Source organism: Calonectris borealis, chromosome 1 (assembly GCF_964195595.1).
Source record: "Calonectris borealis chromosome 1, bCalBor7.hap1.2, whole genome shotgun sequence".
In the NCBI taxonomy this organism is placed as follows: Eukaryota; Metazoa; Chordata; class Aves; order Procellariiformes; family Procellariidae; genus Calonectris; species Calonectris borealis.
The window spans coordinates 89,077,121-89,097,610 of NC_134312.1; the positions used below are offsets into that span (position 1 = coordinate 89,077,121).

Consider the following 20,490-nt stretch of genomic DNA (forward strand, 5'->3'; position numbering starts at 1 on the left):
TTCAGCATAATGTCACCCATACCAGTATCAGAAATTCAAACTGCTGCTAGTTTCCAAAAACCATCAGCTGTTGCGTGAGGCACACTGTCAAATAGATACACCATTTCTGAGATGCAGTCCTTTATAAATACACACTGAAATGCAACTGTCAAAAGTGATCAAAAATGATGAGATGATAGTTAAATGCCCCTTCCACACAGGCAAAATGCTCAAAAATTCAGTAGCAACACATAAATAAAAAAGCTCTAATGAAATTTCATTGCCAGAATACCAGTTTTGTTTTGGAAAAGCTACCATACAAATAAAGCCAACTCAGATTTTGCCTCCTGACGATATCAATCACGACCCTAACGCCCTGACTATATGTTTTGCTTCCACTTGTTGACAGCTCTTTGCTATTCTCAACTCTGTTCACAAACACCAGCAAGTTCCAAACAGGGGTCACTATCATTATTTTTCTTGTATAAGAAAAGACTTATTATCTTATGAACACTTACTATAATGCCTTCATAATAGCATATTTATCCAAGTACTGAAGTCATGATACAGTTTTTAGCCAATTATTACTTAAGCAAAACACGTTTATTTAATCAGGAACAATTTTGATTGACTATATGTTTCAAAGTACAGTACGTTGTCTGTGTTGTAGATTTTGACTCATTAAAATTGTACAAAGAGAATTTTTTTTCTTAAAAACTGTAAAATAGTAAAAGTGACCTTGCAAATATATAAAGAAAGCAGATGATAAAATTAGTGAGTAAGCAGAAAGAAAGAGCTATCAAGGCAAATATTAAATGTTGCAATGTTTTATACCATTAGTTGTACTCACTTTTCCCTCATCTCTTGGGCTGTCACTTAAATGTACAACTGGCCCAGGGTGAGTCTTTGTGGATCTGCAAGACAAAAATAAATTCAAATCTGTGAATGTTTTTGTGAAGAGCTAGATGCATACCTTAATTTCTAGGTGTGTTAAGGTGTACCTCCAATGGTTTAAAAGTATTCTAAAAAGCCCAACAGGGGAAGATAACTATCTGAAAGTTATCCATATCTTTTCACGTTCTCCTCTATTTCCTTTTTGCTGTTATAGGCAAAGATTCTCCTTTGTTGATGAATCCTTTCTTCTATTTTTAAAAATCTCACTATTCCTCCTATTACAGTAATTTTTTTTTCTCTCATTTCTAAGGCTTTTTTGCCTTTTCTGTTGTCGATTCCCTCTCTTTCTGCCCTCCCTCCTCACTTGCTCGATTTCAAGGCTAATCTGCCAAGGATTTGCAAAGTCTTCACCGGATTCATTTCAATTACTGATAAGCCTCACCAAGTTCCAATCTCATTAATGACAGGGCTTCAGTAATCTCACCTACACTGCTCTATCAGGTAGCTTCTTAGCATTACTGCAGTGGGGTTTCAGAAATGGAGCGTCTTGCCTTTTTTGGAGCATCTTGCCTATTCTGTAAAGCCTTATGACATCTTCAGACAAACTAATACAGTTACACCCACAATGCACGTTCAGTGAAGCTCCTCAGCCATAAGACACATCCCATGAGTCTTCATAAGCCTCTATAAAGATTACTTATTGTTCTTGCTGTCCCCTCTCTTTTTGTAACATGTACCAACAACATAGTATGCAACTTAGTACAGGGACTGTTGCTTAAGTCATTGTTGTCCAGCACCTGACAGCATATGCAAATCATAGGAAACTGAATGGACAGATGAAGATTTTTCAACTGTCATCTTTTCTGACCGGACCCTTAGTCATACCGAGCAAGACGACAAGCACCAGTCCACAAAGCTTTGAATGCCTGCACAGAACAGGACCTTTCTTCCATCTAGGTTCTGGGGTCAGAGCACATGTCCCTTGGAGTTCAGCTTACGATCTAGACTTGCATGGCTGGTCTTGGTTCACCAAAGGTCACCAGGAAAAGAAATATGGCAGAGATTGGCAGGGCCCATAAAGCTAAGAATTCACCTAGAAGCCATACCTAAAACTACCTAGGCTCCAAGTTGAAAAACAATCTGCAAGAGAATTAAAGAAACAAACCAAAACAAGGTTCTCCAGCCAAACTTCTCAAAGGATTTTCCTAAATTAACAGTGTTCCTCTTCCTTTGGCTCAAATACTGCACTATAGCAAAACCGGCCTCTTTCTTCTACCAGGTCAAACTCCAAGTCAAGATTGAGAGTGGCATGCAAAAATTGCCAGGCAACTCAAACATCAAAATACTGTGCAGTAATCCGTATCCTCATAGACTTCTCCTTCCCAAAACAGTATGCTCCAACACTCTTGAAAGCATGCATACTTTCCTCTGGCCTCAATTTTTTGCCCGTAGAATGTTTTACATATTTCAGCTATTTGGTCATGCACCAAAGCTGGGCCAAAGCAGGGTGGCAAAGACCTTGTCTGATACATACTTCTGAGCTAAAGACAATGAAAAATTACTCCATACATCCTTAGACCTTCCAAACTAAGTTTATTCCAGGCCAAAGAGATAGAAAACTTCAAGTCACCTAAAGGCCAGATAACCTTCCAAAGCTATACCCACCCCTTCACATATATTTTAACATTACTGCTAGCTGCATACACAAAGCAAGTGGCAATGTGGCAAGCCCCTTCCTTGGTGAACCTTCTCCATGAGATGATCCCATGCCACCATCTTCAGCTTTGGCAGATCATGTTTCCACAGATACCTGCAGCATGTTAATTTTCTACATGAGGTCTCCATGAGCAAGGCTTCTGCAAGAGCATTTTGCAACATATCCCAGCACAGAATTGAGATCAGCAGGAAAGCAGTGGACAGATGGTTTATACCATTACCATAATATTCTATACAGACTGTCTTTAACGGTGCCAGCAGCAAGTACCCATTTGGCTTAAGACATGGCACGCAGTTAGCTGGAGATCTGGCTGTCATTCCTATCCAAGCCAACTCCCCAGGGAGGACCCCTTGGGCTGAGCTGCTGTTTCTGAGTAACCTGTACTGAAATTAAAAAATAATTTCCATAACACCAGACCTTGGAGCAGGCGGGATAGGTAGGCAGCGATGGGGAACTGAGGGCTGAGATGAAGATAATTGCAAGCAGTGCTTAGACCCATACATATCTTGCACATCTGTCCTCAGGAAGTGAGTATGACATCTTGGGACATTCTAGGCTGCTTTGAACTTTGTTTCTGACATAGGTTCACCTATCTGAACTGGTCAAAGTATGTTGATAGAAAGAACTAGGTCTCTTTGGGGTACATGCTGTCTATGCCATGACAGACAAAGGAGGAAGGGTAAGAATAAGAGGAAAAACTGTGAAGAGAAGAGGCAGCATAAGAAATTTTACTTTTTAGCCAGATAAGAACCACTGACAGATGACAGAAGAGGGAGCAGAGCCAAGCAAACATCAGGCATGATTAAGCTGGCAACAGGTAAAGTGGTGGAAGGAGCACACGCAGGCTGACAAGGCATACTGGTTTTGGCTGGTTATCCCAGCCCACTGAACGAACAAGTATGCAGGCTGGGTTGCTTGGCTATACCAGTATTGGTATTTGACCAGTAATAGTGGCAAAATTGGGGCAAATGGAGGGAGAAAGGGAAAGAGTATACTGTCTTTCTAAGCTGAAGGTTGATCCTATCTAGGCTGCTCTTTGTACTTACCAATTTTAAAAGCCAAGAACAATTTAAATAAATCTGTGCAACCATCATTTTTCTTTTAAGATCTATATGTCATTGCTTACTGAAGAATGTATCCATTTGTCTTTGGGTAGAAGCAAACTCTTACATGAACTGTAGCCACTCTACATTACATCTAATTTTAGGCTAATTATACTTTCATTGTCACACAAACTAGTTGTTCCTCTGTAAATGATATAAAACTGTCTTTTACTACCAGTCTTATGTTTATCTTAATTCTTGCAGGGGCGTAGCCTCAGACTTCGGTGCTAAGATCTCAGCTAAAAGGGGTAACCTTCACTAATACAATACATTTTCCTACCTCCTCCATTTCGCTCTCTTGAATCCATTGTAAACGATAGTTGGAGGATCCTGGGAGGTTTGCATCCTGAAACACTGTAATAAAATTTCTTCTTGCTTTTCAGGATATTAGGCACTTTTTTGTTTATTTTAGGAGTATTACCTTTTTATTACTAGGTTCCTAGCTATTTCTTTAGTTTTGTTGAGTAAGAGCTTCATATACATTATCAGCAGTCTGTGCACTAAATGTATGAGATTTTATTTTTGCTCATTCTCTTTCCTCTATATTTGATATAAGTATTCTCTTAATATTTATATTATCTTACTCCTCAGTATTTTAATAGTTTAGTTGTTTTGTATTATAACTGATTTGGTCAGGCTTCTTCCATTTTCTTCCAATTTTGTTATTTTAGTCTGTCAGATATGACACTCTACCAAAAGACTCAATGAACCACTGTTTTGCTTTCACACATACACCACCAGTCTTTGGTTCCATTCTTGTTAGCTCTTTTATGTCAAATATTGGATGTAGGTGTCAAGGTGTTGGCAGCGAGGAGATCAGGGGGGTCTCTGTGAAGAGAGGTCGGGGCTGCCCCGTGCCGGACACAGCTAAGCCCTGCAGCCAAGGTGGTGGTGCCTTGGGGAAAACAAATTTAAGAAAGGGCAAAGAACGCTGCACAGGCAATGAGGAAAAAAGTGTGAGAAACAGCCCTGTGAGCACCAAGGTCAGTGAAGGAGGAGGGGAGGAGGTGCTCCAAGGACTGGAGCAGAGATTCCCCTGCTGCTTGTGGAGAGAACCATGCCAGAGCAGATATTTTCCCTGCAGCCTGTGGAAGACTCCATGCTGGAGCAGGTGGATATTTCCTGAAGGAACTGCAGCCTGTGGAGAGCCCACATTGGAGCACGTTTATCCTGAAGGACTGCAGCCTGTGGAAGGACCTGTGCTGGAGCAGGGGAAGTGTGAGGAGGAAGGAGCAGCAGAGGAGAGCTGTAACGGACCAATGACAACCACATTGCCCATCCCCCTGCACTGCTCAGGAAGGGGGAGGGGGAGGAGGTAGAGGAGTTGGGTATGAAGGAGTAAAGTTGAACCTAGGAAAAACGGGAGTTGGGGGCAAGGTGTTTTAGTTTTTGTCTTTGTTTCTCACCATTCTACTCTATTTTAACTGGCAATAAATGACATCATTAATTTTCTCCAAGACAAGTCTGTTTTGCCCATTGACAGTAATTGGTAAGTGATCTCCCTGTCTTTATCTTGACCCATGAGCTTTTCAATCTTATTTTCTTTCCCTGTCCTGTCGAGGAGGGGGCGTGAGAGAGCAACTGAGTGAGGGTCTCACAACCAGCCAGGGTCCACCCACCACAAATACCTTGATTGCTTAACAGCTGCCAGCTTTAATTATACATAGGTAAGAGGAAACAGAGAGTCTATAAAGTTTGGCAGTCATAACAGTAACTTTGTCAGGAAATGAGAAAGGATCTTTTTCAAATAATTGTATATCCTAAAACTCATTGCAGATGTGCCATTGCAGATAAGATCACACACAGAGTTTCCAGGGTGATGACAATAGATGTTCCTGAAGCATTTTGGAATTGTAGAGCCTAGTCTCTGGCAGCCCTCCTGCACTGCCTTTCCGGGGCTCCAAGAAACATTGTTTTTTTTATACATATCAAGTAAAGCATTTGCATCAAAACTGATTCCTCTTTGGACTAAACAACAAGGAATATTCACAAGGCGCAGTACAAGGCTTATGGTTTGGTTTGGGATGGGACATGCACAGTCCCATCTTGGGGAAGATGTTTGGGGAAGGATATACTAATACAAAATAACACCAGTTCAGATGGAGCAGGGAAGAAAACTGTGCATGAAAGGGTCGTAACTTTCTCCATTCTACATGGTCTTTTGCTTGCTGCTCTGAACCTGTCCTATGGCTGGATACAGAAGGACAGACATGATAAATTTTCTCTGGTAATACATCTTGCTTGCTTCTCCTAAAGTGATGTTATCTCTTTCCTAGTGCAGGACTGTGGCTAGGAACCCAAAGATAGTCCTTTGCGCCACACTAAGACCAGGAATATTCTGCCAAAGACAGATCATTGCCTTACTTCTTGCATCTTCTTGTTTCCTCAAGGAAAGTATGTATAAATAGAAATAATAGCAATGTTTTTTTGAGCCCTAAAGAAGCGTTGCTTGTAAAAGGAGAGCCAGGCATTAGGCTCTACAGTCAATTTCTCCTAAGGGTAGACATCATGACTGCACTACAAGTAGGATTAAATGAAGCAATTATTTAGTTAACTATATTATATCAATAATATTGGTTCACAGAACTCATGAGACACTATCAGAGCTACAGATACAGTAATTACTACTTTTATATAGTAAATTATACTGCATATGGAAATGTCTACACTCAAAAACATTTTGCCTCATGTAGCTTTAGTATATATAAAATGTTTTGTTTCCCCTCATTGCCATTACAGTAGAGTTGTCAAGGAGACTGGAAAGTTGTATGCTGTCATTGTGGAACAGCCTACAAAGAGAAAAACTGTTGAATTACATTAAAAGCAAAAGCAGAGATCCAACGGCTCCTGGAAAGGATGAAGCGGTGCTGAGAAACCAACCACATTTGAAGCTATCGTGAATAAAACACACCACTTTTGATGCCAGATACTTGTGTACAGGCATTCCTTCAAGCTGGCTTTAGGAGACTGTGTAAAAAATAACTAGATCCTATCCCTTGAGAAAGGGGAAAATAAGGAAGAATCGGTAGGCGAAAATAAGGCATAAGCTAAATACTTGAGCGGAGAATTCTTCATTCCCAAATACTAGCTAGGGTACAGCTGAGAATGACTGAGAAAATATAAGCTCTGAAAAGACATGAAGAGGATAAAACACAAAGCCAAGTCCACACACAGCAGAAAGAAAAAAAATGGTCAAGTCAAAAAAATAGCAGCAATGATTTGCAGTAAAAAATTCCTGAAGCAAAAGCTTCAACTGAGTAAGAAAAAAGTAAGAGCTAATGATACAAAAGACTGCAATATTTCATAGCCTTTGTTGACCTTAAAGCCCACAAAAACAGACTGCAGAAGAACTGAAAAATGGGTTCCCATGACAGCTGTACAGAACTAGAAGTTTGTTAAGAAACTAATGATACTTTGAGCTGTTTTGCACTTCATCAGAGCTTATTCTTGACAGCAGCACGTATTAATTTATTTGGTGTGTGTTCATTTTGGGAGATGAGACAGCTGATATGCTATAAGACTTGACTCTTACTCAGAAGAACAGGACTGAAATGAAGAAACCATTCACTGTAAAACAGGAGTCTTCAAAAGACTTGTAAGGATGGAAGCTTTTATTTAATTATTTTATTCTAAAATTAGAAAGCTCAAAAAGAATTCTTCAGCAATGTTGTATTTGGACCCAGGAAAATGTGGAAAACACATAGATGATGTATTCCTTCATCATTCTGGGAAGTTTTATGCACTCTGAGAAACAGTGTGACTTACAAACTGTTGTAAGAACTTCAAATACCAAGACAACCTTTAAAGCAGGTAAAAGTAATGTATGTCAAAATAGAATCAAATCAAGAGAAAACAATTTTCCTTTTGAAAAAATTAGCCGGCACAATTACAGAAGCACTGTAATGATTTCTGAGAAGAATGAAAATCTGGTGGTAGAAAGGGGTAAAAGGAGTTAGAAGAGGGAAAAAAAAAAGGAAAACATCTATTTTAGTCATTGTTACAGAGATGGAGATGACTGAATGTGCCGTGCTGAGAAAAGCATGTGCATAAGCAGATACTTCTATAGTGCCAGTAGTTAGACATCTCCCGCAGTACTGCTTTCCACAAAGGTGCAGTGCACCAGAGATTTTAAGACTTTCTTTTCATTGGTAGAGTCGTGGAGAAATTGAAAAGAATTAGTAAGTTAGATACAACATTTACATACTGTGGATCAAAGTTGGGAATTGGAGTAAGTAAGAATCAGTTCAACCTCAAGATGTAATTCTGAGTCTTAGACACAATTTCTAAAATGTCTAGAAGAAGGATGCCTTGCAACTCGCACTTCCTTTATAGTAGGAACTATTTCCATTTGGGTCCGAGCACAGAGAGGGTAGCAGTTGTTCCTAGACTGCTACTTCTCCTCCTGCGTGCTGCTTTCCTTCACCACTGTGGAACTGCTGGCTTTGAGACACACCTAGGAAATGGGGCTGGGCAAGGAAAGGGCTAAGAAAGGAAAGACCAAGTTATGGCTCTGTCACAACTGAGTTCCAATTTGCCCAATTCTTTGATATTCCAAATCCCATAAATTTTGACAAGTTTCAGTTATTTATTCATTAGTTAGTGGAGTGTTCAATCACTGGAATCTCCATGCTTGGGAAGGGGGCTTACAATGAAGATTTCTCATTTTTGGAGTTGAGTGGAGATCTTCCTTCCCTTCCCAACACCAGATGACCTTCCAAAATGTATGATTCTGCAGGCTGAGAAAATTAATCTCACTGTAGTTGGAGTAAATGGAGACATGCTGGGCTTATTGACTATTTTTCTACTCCAGACCTGTTTCCAAACATTTTGAAGAAAAAGAGAACTGTTTGCTTATTAGAGAGTAGAAAACCAAACAGTATCATGAGCCCCAAAAATCTTGGCAAAGGATTACATGACAGAGAAACGGCAAATGAAGAAGTTTTGAGTTATTCTTCATTCTTAGCTGAAAAATGCTTCAGTGTGGTCTGAGGTAGTGACAATGCATGAGATGATAGAAACGGCTGCGACAAGAATTGCTAGAGAAAATGTTTCTAAAACTCCCCATATTCCTATGTTCTTTCTCAGCTCTGGACAAGGCCAGGTCAACTGAAACTTAGACAGTGCATGGGATTTATAAAGCAATTTTTCCTTTGACTTTTAGAATCAGTTATGCCTCAGTACTGACAATGATCTCAAACAAAAAATTTCATGTTTCCTTTGCATTATTTGTCTATTCAGGCCTTAATTTCTCACTAATATTACATACTGTTTAAGCAAGCTGGATGATCTCTCCTGTATGAGAAGACAATAGACCCTATGATAAAGTAGGTATTGCAACCATCTTTTTGCCATGTATCTCTACTAGATGCTTCCGAACAGATCATAATGAGAAAACCACTATCACTCCAAAATAGAGTGCGCTACAGATCTTTCAGTATATTTTGATACAAAAGTAGGCAACAAAATCACAAATGGTAACAAACTTTCAAGAAAAAAAAGAACCCACCAAAAAACAAACCAAAAGCCAACTTTATAAGTCAAAGTAGCCATGCAGGACAAGGTGATAGGATTTCTTGCATCATATGCAAAGTCTGAAAATGTTACATCCAAACCTGTTTCTCCTTCAATTCTTTAAACTACTAAGCCTCTTCAACTCAGTCTTTGTCTGCAACAGAAGCACTGTTAGAAAAAAAATTCTTGCAGTCATTTGATAGGCCTCACTGACTGACAATGTTGTTTTTTCTGAGGATGAGAGTTATGTTCTCTGGAATGAATTGATCTCAAGAAATGTGACAAAACTCTTTGTGGGGTTGAAACCTTGGTAAGACTATGAACAGATTAAAATGAATTGTTGGAATATGTTTTCTATGCTTCGCATTTTTTTCACCTATGCAATACCATTTATTATTTACCGAGCAATGTCATGACCTTAGAAGGATAAACTCAGTCCATGATGAAAGCCTAGAATACAACTTGAGGTGTTTTCCAAAGGGGAAATGACAACACAGGTATTCTGATCTCTTCGGGTTACCTTGGCCATAGTGTTAGCAATGTATACGGAGGCCCTCTTCAACCGTGTTTTGAAAAGCTGAGAGAACTGGAATTTCAGCTGATTCTTTTGGGTTTTTTTGTACTCTCACAAAATGAACTGTAATCTGGCTTTATAGTGACTTAAGTAAGGTAATACATCGTTTAACATCCCAAAGTTGAAGCATTTCAGGTTTTTTAAAAAAATAACCAGTTCAATCTCCTATCGGTTTTCACTGTAAAGCCTTGAAATCTTAATGGCAACTGAGTTAAATCCACATTATGAAAATTCATGGAGATTTCATTAGAAGTAGGTACAAGTCAGTGAAAAAAATGAGGGATTTTGAAAGAAAGTCAAGTTATGTTGGTAGACGTAGTCTGCAATTTTAGAAACTGGATCAGAGTTGCACGAAGAGGGAAGAATTCTCCTTCAGGCTTGTTTGTGCAGATGACACACAAATCTGACACACTCAGAAGTCTATTTATAAACCCTCCATCTCAACTGAGGACTTGAATATAGCAGCAGAGCAATCACTTTTACTGGGCTTTCCTTGCCAATAAGTTTGACACAAATGTGCTTGCACAGAAGGTAAACCCTCTCCTTCCAAGCTTTATAGAGAATAGTAACATCTTAAAACTAATCCCACACTCTGAAATGATATAATCTATCTCAGAATGAAAAACAATGTTATGAGCACTATTACCTCTTACATCGTTAATGGTAAGGCTGAAGCTGTTCCTGAAGTTTTACACACATATGTTTTTCTATTTTCTTTAATCTTTGAAAGTACCTAACACCAACAGGACCTTTGAACCTATAAAGCCCTGAACAACCTGGTCTCATAGCTGATCTTACTGCGAGCAGGTCTAGAAAATTCCAGAAGGGCCTTCCCACAATGAACATCATAATGATGCTATAATACTAAAACGTGAAAATTATGTGAAGATTGTGTGAAAATGATGTGAAGATTAAAAAATATAATCAAATAAGAACATACCCAAAAATAAAAATTGTTCTCTCAAAAATACATCTCAGTACAATTCTAAAGGGAAGTCTACTACCATAAGCCCATGTTCATGAAGTACACTTAGAGTCAATAACATTCCCTTTAAAAGTTAATCTAAGCTACATTTTTCCTGCAAGAAAGCAGTAGTACTGGAAGAGACATCATAGTTTGTATTATCTTATGTCATACTCCAGAGAGGGTTCAAATTACTTTACTGAGAAAAGTCACCTAGTTTCAACTTCAGCAGTGCTATAGCACCTGTTAAAGGCGTCTGCTGTGGCAAACATCACCATTATCCCCACCAGCCTCTTACTCTAATACAGAGAAATTAATCTGGAGACACACAGCATCCCCTGTCTACCTGTGTAATACATGCAAGGACAACTTCTTCCATTCCATATGAAGAAGTATATGATGAGATTGAATGGAGAGGATACAGCCTTCTTAGACTAGCACACCGCCTACAGGGATCAAGTTGTACTTCTAAGGTTGATAGAACTAGAGGCAGTAATGAATGAATATCTGTTTCTAACTGTCATCAAAATAGTACATGGCAAACTAGCTTTTTAGAAGAAGAAATTATTATGGTAACCATGCAGCATCTCCAAGTACTTGAGGTGACAAAGCCCATCTGTATTATGTTGTCATTACCTTTCACAACTTATGGAAGAAAAATTTAGGAAAATCTAGGGATACTCCTGCATAAGTAATACAAAGAAGATCCTTAGGAGAGACTGCTTGTTTACGAAAAGGTTCTAGAGAGGTAGCTTCTTGCACAGCATCTAGCCTATCTCAGCAACTCAGCCCTTATTTCCCACATACTTTTCATTGAAGAAATAGAATCATTCTATTCTGTTCTCATGAAAAAGGTGTGTTGTGGACATTAAAAAAAAAAAGACTTATCCAAAAGAATTTTGAAAGAAGTAGGAAGTGAAACTTGGTGGAAGGCTTCCATTTCATAAAAAACTTTCAGATTTATTTCCATACAGAATAGAAACATCCTAACATCTGGAGGAAAGAAAATTCCAAATGCACACAAAATGAAAATGTGTTGTTCTCAAAACCTCAAAGGTGTTATCTACTCAATATAGTATATATATACATTTTAAAATTTAGGAATCAAAAAACCCTCTAATATGTCAATGTCACTAAAACAAAGTGAGAAAGAGAAAATAATTAAGATACTTCCCACCTGAAGAACTCATCAAAATGAACATATTAATTCTGGTTTTGATTAAACCACATCTTCCAGCAGTAATTTTTCAGCCAAAACTACTGAGCAGAGCTGAGCAAAGTCTTACAAAGGCAGGACAAACAAACATTCCAAAATTGAGAACTGGAAAAAAGTTTTACCAGCAGACTGTCTGAATCCTGATTACCATTTGAATCCTTGTTTTCATCTCCTTTGACAATAAAATTAGATTTTTATGACTGTGTTTATGAGGTTTGGTGGGGGCAGAGAGGAGGAGAGAAAACGAGGCATCAGTTTTGTCAGCCTGGGGGACACAGGGATTAGTGAAAGTCAGTAATAATAGCGGGAAAAAAAAAGGCAAAGGGGAGAATTTTGGAGAAAAGTGGTTGCTATCAATGTGATCATTAGATCCACTGCTGTAGGCCTGTAGCCCTATTCTTAGATACCGTTGTCTTGGTTCACTGAGCTTGGTGAATTTCAGTTTACTACCAGAGGTTACAGTTTCCTCACAACAAGAAGCAGATGCCTCAGAAACTGCATGAAATACTATGAGTTTGCCCGCAGCAGTTCCTTTTGCTGGAACTTCACAGAGGAAACAGCAGAGAAATAATTTTTTGTTTCTGTTGTGGCTTTTACTTGCAGGAAGCATAGATTTATCCCAGTCTTTTACATAAGTCTCCCTCCATTCCATACCCATGACACAGGCACCTGTGTAAGCCTGTCAGAGAACTGTCATTTAACAGACACTCATTACCTTTCTTATAACTTCATCAGGTTTTGACGAGCCTGATGTAACTTTGAAATTAGCCCTGTGTTGAGCAGGAGGCTTGGTCTAGAGACCTCCAGTCCCTTCTCATCTAAATGATTCTACAGTTCAATCAAGAAAAGTTCTCCTTAGAGTCTTAGGGCCAATATACTCCATTATTCTCTTTATAGCCTATTTGGAGGAGATGGTGATCAAGCTACCCTCATAAAAATAGCAAAATCTGAATTTGTGAGATTAATGATTGTCTGTATTTCATGGAACTTCATAGTTAAACAGATTGCCAAATAACTTTTTCTTTTATATAAAATATAATTACATGGTCTCTATCATAAATCTGAATTCCTAATGTCCTGTAACAAAACAGTTAATACAGCACATGCATTCATTAAAATAAAAGGTTTTCAAAAGATTTGTTAATATTTGTAAAAACAAACGATTCTTAAAAATGAATCTTAGACAGCTACGAATATGACCACAGACACAAATGCAAAAAAGGCTGCACTTACAGTTCTATTGCCTTGTTCCACATGATAACATATCCAGAAAGGATGAAGGACTCAATATTTACAATGTGTGTATTTCCCCTCTCTGTTCCAACATATAGCCATTTACTCTGGAAAGGTAGATGGCAGTAAGTAATCCTGGAAACAAAAAACAAAAAAAGTGACTGAATATTATATCAACAATATTTTTTAACACTTTTGCAGATGAAATAATTGTTCTTTCCATCTTATAACTTGAGAAAGGCCTGCCCAGCAGACACAGCATTCTGAAGAATGTGCAGGTTTTGGAGGTCATCTCCAGAAAAATCATAAAAGAGAACATGAAACAAAACAGGGCCATCCTGCCTGCTTGTATTAAGGGCAGGAAAAAGAGAGCTGTATCACTTGAGCACTGAACTAAGTCATGATATCTCCATGAATATGTAAATTGCATTATGATAGTATCCAAGACTCTCAAGTTAGGCTTTCTTATTTCCTTTCTTAGAACAAGCAATTTTTCCAGTTCAACAAACAGAAGTTAATAGACATCAGCAGGATTAATGTTTTATACAACAGAAGTGTAACACCATCATTCCCACAAGAAAACATCCACTTTATTGGCTATCCAGGAGCATAGGGCACTAGATAAGAGCATTACCAAGTGCAGTTAAGTATTATATCATAAGATACACTGAATCCTACACTCATCATTCTTACAGGGTGATGAACCAGTGCTGTATTAGCTTGGAAAGATGTCATGACAGTTTCTCATGATAATATATAAAAGTTTTCACAAATGATGAATGAGTAGATTCAGGTTTCTCTGATATTATAGTTATTATATAGATATTACATACACTCAAGCAAAACTAAATCTGTAAGAAATATAAAACCATTTGCTGCTAAAATATAATGGAATGCATGCTACCTACAGAGACTGAAACGTAATCTGATCTTATGGTATAGCCTCAGAAATTTTGACAAAAAGCAGGTATTTTGCTTGGTGTGTCATACGTTATTATATTTATCATTCAGCTCCACAAGCAAGCTATTTCGAGCTTTTATGCACAAACTTGATTTAACAGCTATGCAATAATTTTTATCCTTAACACCTTCCTCCCCCACAAATGTATAAAGAGTATTTAAGAACATACATATTTCAATTTTTTTATTCTTATGGTACAGCAATCTTTCTGAATTAATTATAAAGGAGTGAAAGGGGTGCTGGCTATCGTCCAGTAATTTGGCCCTCTCAGTCATGTAAAGTACTCTGACTAGAACATTTGCCACCCTTTGAATTAAAGGAATTGTTTAATATTTATAAAAATTTCACATACTTTCTTTAATTGTTCCCTGTAAGATACTCTCAACAAAAAAAAAAGTTTCCAGACAGATTCTAGACAGTACTTGGATAGTTCTGCAGTTTTCCAAGTATCTAATCAAGTGTCAGAACATTAACGTTGAATGCATTCAAATGAGCAAAATTTTTTTTTGGCCTTACTTATCACACTGGATTGAATACAGTTGAAATACGCAGTCTTCACATTCTAATTTATGGGGAAAATTATCACTGAATCATGAATCCAGAATAAGGCTTACCCTTCACAGAAATCCTGTTTTGTTGATTCAAGTGAGACTTAAGTATGATATAGGCTTTGTGCTATCCATCTGTATAAGGTTAAATTTCACCATTAGTTGTCTAATTTTGGCAATAATTCCACTGCCTTTAGTGGAAAGAGAACCAAGTTTTTCAAGAGAATTGCTTTGAGAATGGGAATTACAGTTTAGTATGCATAACTGAAAATCCCTTCCAGCAGCAACTTAGTACTTGTGGGTGCAGTCAGATCGACAAATATCTGATAGAAAAAACTGCAGAAGGTGTATGCCACCTACATATTTCTTGCTGGAGTTAAAGCTATTAGCTTATTGCTCTGTTCATAACAGATGCAAAGAACAATTTGCCCTTTTCACTTTGTAGTTTTACAAATGTGAAGCTGGTTTTCACATTTTTCCTGATTCTACTCCTTAAACTAATCAATTCCATTTCTTTTGTTTTCTCTTCAGACGCATCATTTGTTACAATTCTGGCTAGATTCATATTTAGTCCAATTTTTTTTTCTTTCTTGCATTTCTGTACTAGCTCTAATTTTCTTTCTTGCACTCCAAACTCCATATGCATGCTCTGTTAGGTCCCAGCTCATGCAAAAACCTCCCCTAGTCTCTGGTTGATAAATCCTCTTCACCACTTCAGGCTGATGTTCATTCAGCACTTGTTTGTAGTAAACTTAAATTACAGGAAGAGAAAATACTTGTCAAAATCAACTTTGAAAATGTATCTGTCTGGTGACTGACAAATAACTCATGAGTTACAAAGTGAACCCTAGTTGACTTGAATGCTGCTACTCCAAATTCTTGCAGTTGTGTCATCAGACTAAGCAGGTTCGAGTCCACCTAGGACCACGTTATTTTCAGTTCTCTCATAAATCCATTCACAAGCCAGTATGGTGTACGGCGGAAAAATTGGTCTCCAATGCACATGACTGAATCCAATACTCTGATTATGAATAAAGTCTCAAAATCACCTCAGACACAATATGAGGCTGCTTTGGTCTGCTTTTTTTCCTTTCTGAAATTTGCTTCTAGGTTATGACCTCTAGCACGTACTGCCACAACAACCATCAGACTAAATGGGTGTCTAATTTCTCAGCTACTGCATGTCCTCCACTTGCCCGCCTTGGGTTTAAAATTTCAAGAAATAATGTTGAAAGAGCAAGGTTCTACAGTAAGAGAAAAATCAGACTAAAGTACTAACCACTGGCCATCAGTTACTAAACTTATTTTCCTGCTGGCCTATCTGAAATCCCAGGCACCAGTAGCTACTAAGTCTGGATATATAGTATATAGGACCAGAAGAGAAATAGATGTTGCTAAAGAATGAAGAAAATGACCACAAATTTCACTGTCTTCTTGAGCTCAGCTATTTCCTCTTAACTAATTTCATTTTGTTTTGATAGATTTATGGGACAGCCAGATAAGAAAGTATTCTGCATGTTCTTTCTTCCACAATGAAAACTACCCTCTGAGTCTTCGTTGTTTACTCAAACTGTTATTACACATTATCAAATAACACCTTTTACAATATGTGAGCTTATAAGAAAATGCTATTCCTTTAAAGACAATCCAGATATGTAACAAGCCTGTTAGAGCATAGGGATCACTAGGTATTTTAATACAATACATAGTTAGGCTTTACCAAACAAAGCCATATGATTTTCTCAGATATTTTCTCATATTCTCCGAAAAGTATGCACTGCTCTGAAGTAGTTTTCTTTCACATTATGTAAATTAAATGCAAACTGCTTTATGTATTATTGACTTTTTACTTTTACAGAAAATATTAACTTGACTTTGAGGCTTGAAAGCTTTGAAGCAAGACTCAGATTTTTAATGAACATCTTCCATTTCAGTAAGTACTGAAATTACATAACGATTTCTTCAAGAGAAAACAATGAAGTCTCATTTCAACGAAGTCTCATCACGGTTTTCATTGTGGATGAAAGGTATCCCTCTATTAGTCATGTATTCCACAAGCAAATTAAGACGTCCTTTGATGCCTTTACAGAAAACAGTCAATTAGCCACAAAGAAAGGCTATTTTTCTTCTTAAGAAGGTAGGGGTTGTAGTGATTTATGCCAGTATGAAGTGCTTCTGCCAAAATTTAATCAGACTGTCAGTCTGATTGAGATAACATGGAACCCAATTAAACAGAGACCTGAGAATTTGCTCAGCGTTGATCACTTACAGAAAGTCACATGCAAATGCGGATATTATACATTCTTAGCAGCAAACCACAATATGAATCTCATTGGCCATTATAAGAAATAGTAAAAAACATGGACTGATACCAAAAAAGGTGTTCCTATGCTGCCAAAATGGTCTGGAACATTGTATCAGTTTTCCAATGTATTCAAAACACAAAACAGGATATAAAATGTAATTTTAAAAAAAAAATCGACAGGTTCCAAATAAAACACCTAAATCAGAATTTATTAAGCAAAAACTCTTTAGCAAAAGTCCTGAAAACATTTCTAAAATTATGTAAGCAATATAAGAGACATAATGGAATAACTTACACAGGCATTGTCAAAAAACTGAATCTCATTTTAGAAAGGAATATATTCTGACTAGTGAATCTTGAAAAGGTATATTTTTCAGAAAATCACAACACTCTACAGTCTAACAACTCTGATCAAAGAAAATCATTGCATATTAGTAGACTACTGCAACTTTAGATTGCTCAACTCTCTGAAATACTAGTAAAAGCTCCCAGAGGGCTTAAAATAATCTTTATTACACTAATCATATTGTTCTATGAAAAATAAAAGATAATTTTGAGAATATTTCCTGCTGGATCTGCTTTGTTATTTTTGTTCTTCTATTTTTAGTATGAAAAAATTTCCTGGAACACTATTCCTGGTGGAGGGTGGGGAGAGCTGCAGAAGGGGGGAGTTTTTTTGTCAAAATGCTTTTTTGTCAAAAATGATGAACAGTTTTTCCAAGTTAGTTGTTTAATTGCTCATTCCTTGACATTAAAACTGCAAATAAATTTATATTTTGCCTTTCTCCCTCCCTTAACCTTTTGGTATTTTTGAACAAAAGTAATATGAAAAGTCCTCACTGACATACAAAGAAGACCAGAGTCATCTGTGCCCCTCCTTCTCCAGCGGTTGAAAGCAGGCTGGCCCTTCTGAGGGAGCTTCTGGCTAGCCAGTATTCTCAGAAAGTGTCAAGTTGCTTTTCTGTCAGTTCACAAGGGAGTGTTATAGCTGAGTTTATTGCTTTAAGTCATGAAACACACACAAGAACATCTAGACAGATATTCAAGCACAGTAATTTGTAGCTGACCTGAAGTGCCGAAATAGAAGCACAGGCTACAGCTATAGACAGTAAAGAAAAGGAGTTGTCTCCAGCAGATCACGCAAAAGATGTAAATTATGAGCTATTTGGCCTCTGGAGGTATTTAGTCTTCTCCCTGGACTATATATAAATTTGGAGCTCATCAGCTATATAAGACATGTAAAAGACATGCACAACAGCAGCAATCCATGCAGTCTGCCATTCATATCATGTGATGTGTTTCCAGCTGATGGTTGTGCAGTTCCCCAGATAGATGTAAGCTGGATCCATGCATAGTAATGGTAACAGCGTTTCCCCTGCAACATGGACTGTTTGAGTGATTATATACCAGGAAGCCCTAGGAAGGCAGAAATCCAAGATGAACTCCATTATTAGGATTTCCAACGTTTAACTTAAACTTTTAGTTTAATTTACTTGAAGTGTATGCACAGTCTCTAGAGCTGACATAAGAGTACAGGAAATACTTTAAATTACTAATTGGCATGACTAAGAGTCAAATGGAATATATAGCAGTTCACTACATCTGGACAGTTTTTCCTTTCAGGGTCTTGGTGATACTATATCACAACATGAAACTTTCTCCTATTCAAACTAGATTCTCCACATACCACACAAGATAATTTCAAAAATTTCTAGTAGGCCCGCTCACGCAGATCCTAGCAGACAAGCGAATGAACCAAACATGCCTTTGAGACTGATTCTTGTGGTCCACCTGTTTTTTAAAAGTGTGATTTAGTTTTAATTTAAGTTAAGAAAAATCTTCTGTTTCACATATATTTTCTACTAGCATCATCAATCAACACTTATTTTGAATTAAAATCAATTGGTCCTTCTTATTTATGTTTAAATTACTTATAAAGAAAGTGAAGTAGAGCTGAAAACACGTTGTACGTAAATTGTATGGGATCCTGGTGACAGCATAACAAAGGCATTGGAGTACTAAAACCCATTGCTATTTAGGCATATCTGAACACAAGAGGAATATTAAGGTTAATCATATTCTCAAAATACTGCATGAACATTTCCATCTCTGGATTTTTTCCAGTTGAGTGTTATACAGACTGATCAAATATTCTTTGTTGTTTTAAGACTATAGTGCATACACTACAATTAAAGTTTATGACAGAACTGGGTAGGTGAAGAATATCTAATGAAGTGTGTAATAATTAGAACTTAGTTCTGGTTTTCCATCAAATTAGTCAGGAGCTGAATGTGACTATTCTGTTTATAACTACTCAGTGAATCATCTCTAGCAATATATTATTATTAATGAAAGTCACAAACTATTTACAATTAAATACTGTGAAACAAGTCATCATTTAGCTCACATGCTACTGAGCCTATTTCCTGACTGAACTATCAATACCTGCAAACAGTAGGACCACTTGAAGATATTACTTAAGCTTAGATCTCTTAAAGTAGTCTGTAGCAATCAACATTTTAAAGAAAAAGAAAGTAAAATGAATTGCTTTACATGAGGCAATTAAATACATGTTCCTTACAAAGGAACATGAATTGAATAAGGAGTCAACGCAGTGGTAACTGTTACTTTCTGGTGCTATACATCTGTTTGCCAACGTCCCTTTCAAGTTTGGTATCTCAGATTATTCAGCTTACCTAAGCAGTTCACAAAACAGTTTTATTCATCTTTATTTTATATCACTTTAGCTAAAAGTATTCATTACGGTCATTATTTGTACAAAGTGATAATTTAATCTGTGGATTTTAATATAAGAAATAAACATTTGGGGCTCCTCTCTTCTGCTTAACACAGGCTGTAGGATTTCTTCAAATTAATTACCGCTTGAACTAGAACAATTTACTAAAAGAACCTGTCTTGATTTAAAGCATTTCAATGATGGAAGATTCCCTACAAATGCTGAGGTACAACAAATCAGGATTCCATCTCTAAACTATAATTTCAATATAAATATATCCTAAGCAAAGTATTCTTCTAGCTATTTGTGAACACACCGTATATAATTAACAAACACACACCCCTCCTCATTTCTATAAATTCTACTTGGAAAAAAAGTTGAAAAACATTTTCACTTTTCATTTTAGGCAAATAGGCTTAAATAGTGCTGATAGATACCTTATATAGTTACTTGTTTTGACAAAGCAAAAAAGCTTATGCAGCTATTCTCCTGCAAATTATTTAGACGTGTCAACTGGCTGGCAGTCCACTGCTGCTTTCAAAGTGTTTAAGATATACTCATTTTTCACTATGTCTCTTACCTGCAATATTATACTTAAACAAGCTACAAGAATAAGAAAGAGGAATACAAGAAGCAGAAAAAAAATTGTAAAATTTTAAGAAATGCAGTTGAAAAACTATTTGTTTCTCAAGATGTTTTGGCTTTGTCCCTAGCTGGCTTTCTTTTTTCTTTGGATCTATTGGCACAT

The 20,490-nt window shown here is 37.2% G+C and overlaps 1 protein-coding gene across 3 annotated transcripts in view; it reads right to left on the reverse strand.

Annotated features, from left to right (window-relative positions):
- Window positions 1–20,490, reverse strand: part of STXBP5L (syntaxin binding protein 5L) — a 207,360-nt gene that overhangs the window by 97,429 nt on the left and 89,441 nt on the right. For all 3 annotated transcript variants that reach the window (XM_075166333.1, XM_075166324.1, XM_075166315.1), the window contains exons 5-6: window positions 13,192–13,326; window positions 830–893 (exon numbers count right to left, since the gene is read on the reverse strand). In XM_075166333.1, coding sequence (XP_075022434.1) covers window positions 830–893; window positions 13,192–13,326 — 199 coding nt within the window. The remainder of the gene's footprint in view (window positions 1–829; window positions 894–13,191; window positions 13,327–20,490) is intronic.